Source organism: Geotrypetes seraphini, chromosome 3, assembly GCF_902459505.1.
Source record: "Geotrypetes seraphini chromosome 3, aGeoSer1.1, whole genome shotgun sequence".
Classification (NCBI taxonomy): Eukaryota; Metazoa; Chordata; class Amphibia; order Gymnophiona; family Dermophiidae; genus Geotrypetes; species Geotrypetes seraphini.
Window position 1 is genome coordinate 169,624,974 of NC_047086.1, and position 12,896 is coordinate 169,637,869.

General features: G+C 50.8%; 1 protein-coding gene across 4 annotated transcripts in view; it reads right to left on the reverse strand.

The window, feature by feature from the left end:
• Positions 1-12,896, reverse strand: part of RPS12 (ribosomal protein S12) — a 28,580-nt gene that overhangs the window by 10,384 nt on the left and 5,300 nt on the right. For all 4 annotated transcript variants that reach the window (XM_033939015.1, XM_033939018.1, XM_033939016.1 and 1 more), the window contains one exon: positions 699-801. In XM_033939015.1, coding sequence (XP_033794906.1) covers positions 699-801 — 103 coding nt within the window. The remainder of the gene's footprint in view (positions 1-698; positions 802-12,896) is intronic.

Sequence of the window (12,896 nt, forward strand, 5' to 3'; positions counted from 1 at the left end):
AGTCTAACATTGTTTTCATTAGAGACATGCTTGTTCTAGCAAATCCCCAGATAAGCCAGAATCCAAACAGGTTTTTGAGAACGTCAATCTAAACATTTGAAATTAAATTTCAAGAAATGAAATGTTTTCTTCCTAAAACATGCTGATCATTTAAATAATTTATAATTCTTTGTTCAGACTCTGCTGGAGGCACATTAAAGACTACTTCGCAAAGTGTTTGGTTGTATACCTTGTGTGTTTATCTTCCACTTTTTAGACTGATATGAATGTGAAAGTTAGCATGGCAGGCCATGAGGGAACAATGACCCTAAGCTCTTCAGACGAACTTGCTAGGCTGAAGACAACATTTATTTAATCATTTCATTTTCTATACCGTTCTCCCAAGGGAGCTCATTACGGTTTACATGAATTTATTCAGGTACTCAAGCATTTTTCCCTGTCTGTCCCAGTGGGCTCACAATCTATCTAATGTACCTGGGGCAATGGGGGGATTAAGTGACTTGCCCAGGGTCACAAGGAGCAGCGTGCGTTTGAACCCACAACCTCAGAGTGCTGAGGCTGTCACTTTAACAACTGCGCCACACTCTTCCCCATATGCCCTAGAATGAAAATTTCCAACCATACAGTTGGAATGCCAGACACTTATTGTAGCAAGGGGAACATGCGCATGAATCTTGGATACCTGCTTTCATACACACCTTGATCAGGTTTATCTGATGTTCTGCACACAATGCCTCAACCAGCTTCACATACATGGGTTCGTCGCAGTTGGAAGCAAGAACACAAAGGTGGGCTTGGCGTCTAAAATCAAATAAATTGAGTCAGAGGACACCGAGGTTCTATCAACAAGATAAATCATGCTGATCTTACTGAAATACTCCCAAAGAAATCAGATGAATACTCCAGTTATTAGATTTGAGTACGAGTATACATAAGCTACTATAATCTACACATTTTAGAAACACTCTTAAGAGATTCAGTGATCAGCACAAGCTGGATAGCACCTGGAATAAACACTTTTAAACAGACATGCAGAAGAGTCACAAAAGTATATAGGCTAAACTGAAGATTTAAGTATTGGCATAAATCAACTGGAAAAGGAAAACTCTGAATATAGTACTGAAAACAGTGATGTGTTCTGAACACATTGGATAGCACCGTGAAATGCATGAACAGAAGCCAGCCAACCACAGGTTAACTCCTCACCCGAAAGACCCTCTCAAGCAAAACCTCCCTGTCGTGTGATAGTAGAATGGCTAGAATGAATTCCTGATCATATTGAGGGATACGGGAAATCCGGGTCTCCAAAAAGGAACACCTAAATGGGCCTCCGCGTGTGCGGTTCGCCGGACTAGATGGACCTTGGTCTGATCCGGTGAAGGCGCTTCTTACGTTCTTATGTACAGACACTCAGTTAATAAGTGTTGACATCATTAACTGCTGTGACTATACTGCAAGCATTCAAAAATGCTACCCTTCCAGGTATTTTACCGATATAACTTTTAGGGCCCCTTTTACAAAGTTGCAGTAGCGATGCTACTATAAATGTGCTTTAAGCTCATTCAATTCCTGTGGGCTTTGATGCATTTACCTTGGCTTCGCTAGCATGTCTTTGTAAAAGGGGCCCTTCGTATGCTTTTGTACTGTTTTAGCCACTGTAAGTCTGATGTATTAATATAAGGGGTGACTAATTCTAGAACAAGCAGAAGCAAATTCTCTACAGCTGTGCTCAATCTATTTGTGGTGGAGACCCCACAATAAAGGCCAAATAAATTGTATGATCCCACAGACGTACAGAATGATGCACCTAGAGTCCACTCGGGTCACAACCTCAAATGCAGGTTTTGTATCGCCACTTGTGGTCATGTTGCACAATTTGGGAAGCTCTGCTCTATAGCCTTAATTCAACTTAATGTATCTCCTGTGGCAAATAAGATTTTACAGCCTCCTTCACCACAGTACCCCAAGTTTGAGAACTAATAGACTTAATGCACCTAAAAGACACACAGCAAGTTTGGCTGAGCTTAGTGCAGTCATTTAGAAACTGGAGGGTAGGGGATGAGATGTATTGCAGGTTTTGTTACACACCAGAGGTAGGGAACCGGCAGCCCGCCACTTAATTTAATGTGGCATTTGAGAGTTTACGACACATACACTAGAGTTTGGCATTTTAGATACTACACTTTACAAATATTTTCAGAATAACTACTTTAGCAGCTTGTTTCCATTGCTTTCAGCTATATTCTTAACTATTTATCCCAGAAAGCTTAACGAGCTCTGTGCATTTCTGGTCCCGACAATACGCAATGTTGTGGCCTGCTAGGGATAGGACCAACATCCATATGGCCCTCTATATAAAGGTTGCCACCCCTGCTCTAGACCACAAGGCATGAACTTGTAAAAAAATATTTTATTTGTCCAGCATAGATTATAAGCTACGTCACGTATGGACCATCTCATGTGTTTAGCGAACAGCACTGCATACATCTAGTAGTGCTATAAAAGTGATTAAAAAACCCAAACCCCCAACTAGTACACTTCTCCAAATTCACAGGAGTTAGGGGCAGAGCCGGGCCTACGAATATGGACGTATACCCCGCTTCATTGCTAGACCACCAGCTAAGAAGTGAAGAGGCTTGGAGGCAGGGTGGATCAGAGTTTAGAAACTTGTGAATAACCAAATCCACGAGTCTTAAATCCGAAATCTGTAGGGAGAAGTGTAGTATATACGGATTCATGTCCTGAATATGCTGAATGAGGATCTGCCACTGGAATATCTTACCTGCTGGCATTCAAACTTGGAAAATGGTGCAAGTACTTCTGCAGCTACAGTATGGCTGTCACCAAAGTTGTTGCTCAGTTTACAGCTTCTGTCTCTGTGCAGACAGAAAATGTTCCAGAGGTAGTGGTTCCATGTGCAAGCTGTCTTCAGCTTGAATCCCTCATGAAGGAGGTAAAGGAACTGAGAGAGGAAGTGGCATGGCTGAGAAGCATCTGTGAGAATGAGTTACATCAATGAAATGCTTCATGGGGCATCAAGTATTTCCAACAGTGAGGAAGATCAGCTGGACTCAAGATTACAGTATCTTGCAGGATTGATACTGTGACTCCACCTGCCCTTGAACTGAAGAACCGGTATGAAGCCCTGGAAGTAGAGATGAGAGCATCACACGGAGAGAAGACCAAAGCTTGAAATCACCAGTTGCTGAATCCGTGACCACTTGGAGGTGTAAGGTAGAGGTGGTTGGTGATTACTTTCGAGGGGTACCGAAGAATCCATCTGCAGACCAGACATGATGTCCTGGGAAGTTTGCCATTTGCCTGGCTTGGGAGGTATGCCATTTGCTTGGGTGTCAAAACCCAAAATGTTACAGAGCTTGTCGAGACTCGTCAAGCCTAATGAAAGATCCGGAAGATGTGACTTTGCCCAAAGCATGAGCAGAGCCGTCTCCTGCGCCACCTGGTGCCTCCCTGGTAACTGACGTAAGCCACCGCTGTGGCATTGTCCGACAGAACTCTGACTGACTTGCCGAACAAAAGAAAGCGGAAGGCTAACAGCGCCAGATGGACAGCTCTGGTCTCCCAACACATTGAATGACCAGGATGCCTCCTCCATGGTCCAAGTGCCCTGAGCCGAGTGACCCAGACACTGAGCCCCCCAACCGAGGAGACTGGAACCGTGAGAAGCTCCGTCCACCGCGGTAGATCCAGACTCACCCCCTGAACCAGAAGAGAAGTCTGGAGCCACCACCGAAGACTGCAGCACGCCAAGATGCGCAGAGGGACAGGGACATCCAAACTGTGCCTCTAGGGCGAACACCTCCGGAGCAGAGCATACTGAAGAGGATGCATATGGGCCCGCACCCACCTCACTACATCCAGTGACGCCGCCATGGACCCCAAGACTTGGAGGAAATCTTGCGCCCGAGGACACAGAGACGCCAAAAGGTGGCGAATCTGCAATTTGCTAACCCGGGCCTCTGGAAGGAAGACCTTCCCCAAGGAGGAGTCAAACAGAACCCCAAAGTACTCCAGACGCTGAGCCTGTACCACCGACATTTGGCAAGGTGGACCACCCAGCTCAGCGACTGGAGAACTCCACCAATTTATTATTGTATTACTTGTTATATTTTAAATTTGTATTGTACATCGCTTAGGAAATTAAATAGGTGATTTATCAAGAATTAATAAAACTTGAAACTTCGTCCGAATCAACCAGTCGTCCAGGCAGGGATGTACCAGAATGCCCTCCGACCGCAAGGCTGCCGCAACGACCACCATCACCTGGGTGAACATCCAGGGAGCCGTGGCCAGGCCAAAGGGAAGCGCACAGAACTGATAGAGCAGACCCAAGATCGCAAAGCGAAGGAAGCGCTGGTGAGAGGACCAAAAGGAAACATGCAAGTAGATCTCTGTCAGAGCAAGAGAAGTCAGGAACTCCCCCGGCTGAACCGCCAGAAGGACAGACTGCAGTGTGTCCATGTGAAAAAAAGGAATTCCGAGAGCCCTGTCAACCCCTGTTTAAATCGAGGAGGGGCCGAAAAGTTCCCTCCTTCTAGAGCACCACAAAGGAAATGGCGTACCAGCCAGTGCCGCACTCCTGAGGGGACACTGGAACATCCGCTGTGAGATCTAGCAAGCGCTGAAGAGTCTGGCAAAAGGCTAGCGCCTCCCATGCCGCCTGACACGGAGAGGCTATAAATGATCTGGCAGTGAGCGGCAAACTCCAGAGCATAACCGTCCCGCACCACCTCCAGGATCCACTGATCGGCCCACTGGGGAAACAAGTTGCGTAGCCGGGCACCCACCGGAACCAAAGGGGTGCCGGGAAAGAGCCAACGTGCAGCGGGGGAACCGGCAGGGGGGGGACTCCCAGCCCCCCCGACGGGCTCCTTGAAAGGACTGCATGTGCCGAGCTAACCGACCACAGGGAAAAACTGGAAGCCTGGAAAGAAGCAGCCCGACGCTCGGGGTAAAACGCCCCCGGGTAGCGCCACCCTGAGACGCCAGGCGGGCACGGTCCTCAGGCAGACGGGGCACCTTAGAGTCCGTACAGCAAAGTTACTTACCTTAACAGGTGTTATCCAGGGACAGCAAGCAGATATTCTTAACGCATGGGTGACGTCACCGACGGAGCCCCGGTACGGACCTTTTTAACTAGAAAGGTTTAGTTGGCCGCACCGCGCATGCGCGAGTGCCTTCCCGCCCGACAGAGGAGAGCGTGGTCCCCAGTTAAGATAAGCCAGCTAAGAAGCCAACCCGGGGAGGAGGGTGGGACGTAAGAATATCTGCCTGCTGTCCCTGGATAACACCTGTTACGGTAAGTAACTGTGCTTTATCCCAGGACAAGCAGGCAGCATATTCTTAACGCATGGGTGACCTCCAAGCTAACAGAGAGGGAGGAGGGATGGTTGGCCATTAGGAAAATAAATTTTGTAACACAGATTGGCCGAAGTGTCCATCCCGTCTGGAGAAGGCATCCAGACAGTAGTGAGCAGTGAACGTGTGAACTGAGGACCAAGTGGCAGCCTTGCAGATTTCCTCGATGGGCGTGGAACGGAGGAAAGCCACAGAAGCAGCCGTAGCTCTGACCTTGTGGGCCGTGACAGCACCTTCCAGTGAGAGACCGGCCCGAGCATAACAGAACGCAATACAGGCAGCAAGCCAGTTGGAAAGCGTCCGTTTAGAGACAGGACGACCTAGACGGTTAGGATCGAAGGTCAGAAAGAGCTGAGGGGACGAGCGGTGAGCCCTGGTATGGTCAAGGTAGTATGCAAGGGCACGCTTACAATCCAGCGTGTGCAACGCCTGTTCCCCAGGATGAGAATGGGGTTTAGGGAAAAAGACAGGCAACACAATGGACTGGTTGAGGTGAAAAGCCGAGACCACCTTGGGAAGGAATTTAGGATGGGTACGCAGAACCACCTTGTCATGGTGAAAAACAGTGAACGGTGGATCAGCGACCAGTGCATGCATCTCACTAACCCTCCTGGCAGAGGTGATGGCAATGAGGAAAAGCACCTTCCATGTTAGAAGTTTGAGCGAAGTTGTGGCAAGAGGCTCAAAAGGAGGTTTCATGAGGGCTGATAAAACCACATTCAGGTCCCAGACGACAGGAGGAGGCTTCAGAGGTGGTTTGACATTGAAGAGGCCTCTCATGAACCGGGAAACCAGTGGATGAGCCGTAAGAGGTTTTCCGAGGATAGGCTCATGAAACGGAGTGATGGCACTGAGGTGGACTCTGATTGAGGTAGACTTGAGGCCAGCGTCGGACAGAGAGAGCAAATAGTCCAGTACAGTTTCCACCGCTAATGAGGTGGGATCGTGGTGATGCAGTAGACACCAAGAGGAGAACCTGGTCCACTTCTGATGGTAACATTGGAGGGTGGCCGGTTTCCTGGAGGCATCCAAAATGCGACGGACAGGCTGAGACAGATTCTCTGGAGAGGTCAGCCCGAGAGAAACCAAGCTGTCAGGTGGAGCGAAGACAGATTGGGATGCAGTAGAGACTGACGTTGCTGCGTAAGTAGAGTAGGAAACACAGGAAGAGGAATGGGCTCCCTGGAGCTGAGCTGAAGCAGGAGGGAGAACCAGTGTTGGCGAGGCCACCGAGGAGCGATGAGAATCATGGTGGCCCTGTCCCTGCGGAGTTTGGATAACGTCCGCAACATCAGAGGTAGTGGAGGAAAGGCATAGAGGAACCGATCCGTCCAGTCGAGCAGGAATGCATCTGGGGTCAGATGATGAGGAGAGAAGAGTCTGGAACAGAACTGGGGCAGCTGATGGTTGTGAGGCGCTGCAAAGAGGTCCACCTGCGGAGTGCCCCAGCGAGCAAAGATGGAGTGGAGTGTTGAAGGGTCCAGAATCCACTCATGAGGTTGAAGGATGCGGCTGAGATTGTCGGCCAGGGAGTTCTGTTCGCCCTGAATATAGACAGCCTTGAGGAAGAGATTGCGGGCCGTGGCCCAGGTCCAGATGCTGAGAGTCTCCTGACAAAGGAGGCGAGATCCGGTGCCGCCTTGCTTGTTTATGTAGTACATGGCGACTTGATTGTCTGTGCACAGGAGAAGAACCTGAGGGCAGAGAAGGTGCTGGAAGGCCTTGAGAGCATAGAACATGGCTCTGAGTTCCAGGAAATTGATGTGATGTTGACGCTCCTGAGGGGTCCAGAGTCCCTGGGTGCGTAGATCTCCCAGGTGAGCTCCCCACGCATAGGGGGAGGCATCCGTGGTTATGATCATGGAGTGAGGGGGTAGATGAAAGAGTAGACCCCTGGAAAGATTTGAGGAGTTCAACCACCATTGAAGAGATTGCTGAAGAGACGATGTCACAGAGATGGGATGAGAAAGAAGATTCGTGGTCTGTGACCATTGGTTGGCAAGAGTCCATTGAGGTGTCCTGAGGTGGAGTCGCGCCAGAGGAAGCACATGGACCGTCGAGGCCATGTGGCCCAGAAGGACCATCATCTGTCGGGCAGGAATGGAGTGATGAAGGAGCACCTGACGACAGAGGTGGACCAGGGTCCGTTGACGGTCGGAGGGGAGAAACGCCCTCATTAGTGTGGTGTCGAGAACTGCTCCCATGAACTGAAGTCGCTGTGTGGGAAGCAGATGCGACTTGGGGTAGTTGATCTCGAACCCCAGGAGATGGAGGAAAGAGATTGTGTGATGAGTGGCTTGTAGCACCAGTGGAGACGTAGGTGCTTTCACCAACCAATCGTCCAAGTAGGGGAACACCTGGAGGTTGTGAGACCTGAGGAAGGCCGCCACCACAATAAGGCACTTGGTGAACACCCTGGGCAATGAAGCGAGGCCAAAAGGTAGCACTTTGTACTGATAGTGACGGTGCTGTATCTGAAACCGTAGGTAGCGACGTGAAGTCGGATTGATTGGGATGTGAGTGTAGGCCTCTTTGAGGTCCAGGGAACATAGCCAGTCGTGTTGAGAGAGAAGAGGGTAAAGCGTGGCAAGGGAGAGCATTCTGAACTTCTCCTTGACCAGACACTTGTTGAGGTCCCTGAGATCGAAGATGGGACGAAGGTCTCCTGTCTTCTTGGGAACCAGGAAGTAGCGGGAGTAGAATCCCTGACCCCTTTGGTCCGGAGGCACCTCTTCGATGGCATTGAGAAGAAGGAGGGATTGGACCTCCCTCAGGAGGAGGGGGGTTTGGGAGGAGTGAGAAGCAGACTCTACGGGAGGATTGTCTGGTGGAAGAATCTGGAAGTTGAGAGAGTAGCCGTGGCGAATGATGTTGAGGACCCATTGGTCTGATGTAATGACCTCCCAACGGCTGAGGAAGATTTGGAGGTGACCTCCGATAGGCTGAGGAAGAGGCAATGATGATGGGAGACTGGCTATGCCCTGGAGGAAAAAGTCAAAAGGGCTGAGATGGTTTTGACGGAGGGAGAGGCTTGGCAGGTTGGTGAGACTGTGAGCGAGCCTGAGATTGATGCTGTTGACGAGGTCGGCGAGGCTGCTGTTGAGGCGGGTTGAGAGGTCTGGCCGAGAACCTGCGCTGGTATGAAGACTGCTGTCTGTAGGTGCGAGCAGGTGGAGTCTTCTTTTTAGGTTTAATCAGAGTGTCCCACCTGGTCTCATGTGCTGAGAGTTTCTGGGTTGTTGAGTCCAGGGACTCTTCTAAGAGTTCATCACCCAGACAAGGTGCATTAGCCAGGCGGTCCTGGTGGTTAATATCCAGGTCAGAGACTCTCAGCCATGCCAAACGTTGCATGGCCACCGCCATGGCAGATGCGCGAGAGGTCAGCTCAAACGAGTCGTAGATGGAGCGAACCATGAATTTCCTGAGTTGGAGGAGGCTGGAAATATGTTGCTGGAAAAGAGGGACCTTACGTTCAGGAAGGTATTTCTGTAAGGAGGAGAGCTGTTGCACCAGATGCTTCATGTAGAAGGAGAAGTGGAAGGTGTAGTTGTTGGCTCTATTGGCTAACATGGCATTTTGGAAAAGGCGCTTACCAAATTTATCCATGGTTTTTCCCTCTCTGCCAGGAGGGGTGGAGGCATATACACTGGAACCCTGAGATTTTTTCAAAGTAGATTCCACCAGGAGGGACTCGTGGGGCAATTGAGGTTTATCAAACCCTGGAATTGGAATAACCCGGTACAAGCTATCCAATTTACGAGGGGCTCCAGGAACCGTGAGGGGAGCTTCCCAGTTTTTATAGAAAGTTTCCCATAAGATGTCGTGGACGGGCAACTTCAGAAATTCTTTGGGAGGTTGCTCAAAGTCTAGGGCATCGAGGAAAGCCTGAGACTTTTTAGAGTTGGACTCCAAGGGAATGGAAAGAGCTGCTGACATCTCCCTAAGGAATTTGGAGAAAGAGGATTGCTCTGGTTTGGAGACGGTGTCGGTCATGGAGGGTTCTTCATCAGTTGATGAAGCGTCCTCCTCGGTACCGTGAGGGGAGTCTTCCCACAAATCTGGGTCCCTAACGTCGGGGTGCGTATGTTTGGACATCGGTGTGGAGGGCTCGGCATGGCGGGTCTTTGAAAGAGATTTGCCTGAGCGCACCGAGGCGGTACCGGGTGAGGAAGACCGATGTCATTCCTGGGACCGGACAGGATCGGCAACATCACGGGTACGTACTGTAGGTGTTTCTGCCAAGAGCACCGGCATGGAAGTATTAATCGGTACCGAGGGGGTCGACACCGATGGGACAGTGTGAGGCTCGGACCGGTTCTGTACCGGAAGGTGCGGTGCCAGCAACGCCGGCAACAGTTGTTGGAGCTGTTGTTGCAGCTGCTCCTGTAACTGTGTTTGGAGTATGGCCGCGATGCGGTCGTCCAGGGGAGGCACCGGTACCGCTTTTTTCTTCTTCGGTACCATAGGTGCCGCTCTACGCTCCGGCGATGAGGAGGCCGATGATGAGGCACTCACCGAGATCGGAGCGGAGCGTTTGCGGGGCCGGTGCGGCGCCGGAAGGGCCGGTGTCGCAACCGTGGCAGGAGGGCGCTCAAGGGAAGTGGGAGGCTTCTTAGCCGGCTTACCTGGGCCTAACGACCCCGAGGAAGGGTCCGGTGGTGTCGATGTCGTCGGTGCCGACTTTTGTGGTGCCGTCGACGTCGCAGCCGGTTCCATGGCAGATCCGGTACCAAACAAAATATTTTGCTGGATCTGCCGATTTTCCAAAGTACGCTTTTTAAGCGTAGCACAGCGGGTGCAGGTGTCAGCCTGATGCTCTGGACCCAAGCACTGGAGGCACCAATTGTGTGGGTCGGTGAGGGAGATCGGGCGTGAACACCGCTGGCACTTCTTAAAACCCGGTTGAGGGGGCATGAAGGGAAACACGGCCTCCGCAAAATTGAATCCGGAGGCCTGTATGGTGGCAACAGGCCCCGCCGGGGCCGGCCTGAAAAAATAAAGAAAACTCAACGAGTTTTTTTTTTTTTTTGAAAACAAAAATAAAGGGAATCCGATAAGAAAAAAGGAAAAAAGTGAGAAAATACGCGAGTGGGAAGGCAAAAATTAGTTTTTCAACGGCAGTTGAAAACACATGCGTCTTCTTCGCTCCGCGGAAACGAAGAAACTGGGGACCACGCTCTCCTCCGTCGAGCGGGAAGGCACTCGCGCATGCGCGGTGCGGCCAACTAGAACTTTCTAGTTAAAAAGGTTCGTACCGGGGCTCCGTCGGTGACGTCACCCATGCGTTAAGAATATGCTGCCTGCTTGTTCTGGGATAACAACTTATCTAAGTCCTCTCCAAACAAAAACGACCCCCAAAAGGGAAACTGGTGGAAATTTAGGTTTGGATGCGGCAATCGCCAACTAAGCACGACGCTACAAGGTACGACGAGCTGCCACCAAAGCCCCAGGCTCAGCCGCACCAAGTCAAAGAGCATTCGAGAAGAACAAGGCAGCCATCTCAAGCATCGCCACCTCCTGATCCACCAACGACCAGCCATCAGACTCACGATCCAGGACACGCTCAGATCACAGAAACACGGCGCGAGCCACCAGCCCCACACAAATAGTCGCATGGACCCCCAAAGCAGAAACCTCAAAATTCTGCTGAAGAAGTGTCTCAAACGTACACTCCGCAGAGATCCTAAGGGCAGAACTGCTCGCAGCAGACAAGGCATGCCGCCTAGCAATCGCCGAGACCACCGAGTCCACCACTGGCAAAAATAAGGGAGCCCTATCCCCTTCCGGGATGGGAAACCAACGAGCCAGGATGCACGCCAAACAAAACGGCACCCCCGGCGAATTCCACTACGCCAGCACAATATCCCGAAAATCCTGATGCACAGGAAAAGAGCGGGAAACCAGGACACACCCCCTGAAGCAGAGGGGCCCCCATACGCGGGGTCTCTGATGGCGCATCCTCAAAAAAGCAGGTGTAAAATCAGGTAAATCAGGTGTAAAAGCGCATCCCTCTGAATAAAAGGCGCACCACGGACGCCCCTGCGCCAGAAGACGGGAAACCCGACGCCCCACTGCCAGTGGCCGTCCCCTCTATAGGATCCTGGAAGCCCTCCAAAGTGGCCAGGTCCCCATCCATGCCACAACGTTCCTCCGACCACCAATCCGTGGGGGCTTGAATGAGGGAGGAAGAAGAGGGGATGCCAAACGAAAAGAGGGAGGCAAAACCACAGGGAGTGTAGAGGGAAAAACACCCCCCAAACCCCCCGATCGCACGTGGGACCCCCAACTGTCTGCACAAAGAAAGAAATTAAATCAGGGGAAAAAACCCCCGGGAGTCCCCAGGGACTCCCTGCCCCAGCAGGGGTCCCTGCTGAAACCTGCCCCTGTGTTTGCAAAACAGGGGAAAGCTCACCTGATGTTGCAGACAAAATGGAGGGAACTGTCTGTCAAAATGGCGAAGATCATGCCAAAAATAACCCCTCCAGGGCCTGTAGCGGCTAAAGCAGACAAGCCGGCATCAGCTGTTGAAAATTCAGCTGAGAGAGAATCCTTTTTCCACTACTGTCGGCGGTTAGGGGAATCCCTCCAGAGGTAGTGAGAGCAGACCGGACTGCCTCACTGCCTTCAGCCGGCTCACAAGGCACTAAGGTCGGGGAGCTCTGGATGCCTGCAGCTGCTGCAGACAGAGCTCCATGACCACACCGGCCCAAACCGCCGAGTTCAGGCCAGCCGCGAGTGCCTCGTGGCTGGACCAAATTGTGTCACACTCCCCCGGAGAAGGGCACAATTGCTCCATACGCGACCTAGCTAGAAAAAAAAAAAGGTGCCGGTTAGTGCAAAAAAATACAGTAAACTGACAGGGAAGCAACCCTGCAGACCGGCACTACCTCAGGATTTATTTTTTTTTAACAGAACATACTCCATAGGCTCTCGAAGCAATATGCCTTGCTTGATTTAGGGAGCAAGGCTTATTGCTCAGGCTCCTCTAAAAAAATGTGGGGAGGTGGAGAAAGTGCCCCCGCTCGAGACCCGCCGGGTTTGACACCCTTGAGGTCGGACGGACCCCCAAAACAGGGACTAGAAACCCCCTAAACAAATTCCAACAGCCCTACCAAGGGAGATGGGTACAGATCACTCAACACCTGCTGGAGACTGAAGTAGACTGATGAGAATAGAGAAGGAGATATCTTATGTACTATCTCACAGTTTTGTTTTCAGTCTCCACCGGCTGGTCATGATTGGATATATACCCATTCATAAAGATTAACCTCTACTGGTCTGGAGAGTGCTAAAGAAAATCAGTTTGGACATTCAAGTTTATTTAAAAATTTGATAAAATTGCTTTTCCAGAATTTCAAAGCGATATGTGCAGCCGAGAGGGCTTGTAAGTGAGCTTCAGCCCACTGGAATAACACTTGTGCCTCCAGGCATGCCCCCTTTTTTACATAACAACTGCTGTGACATTATCCAAAAACACTCTGTCTGCCTTCCCTGTGAGGAGACTGCAATTCCTTCAG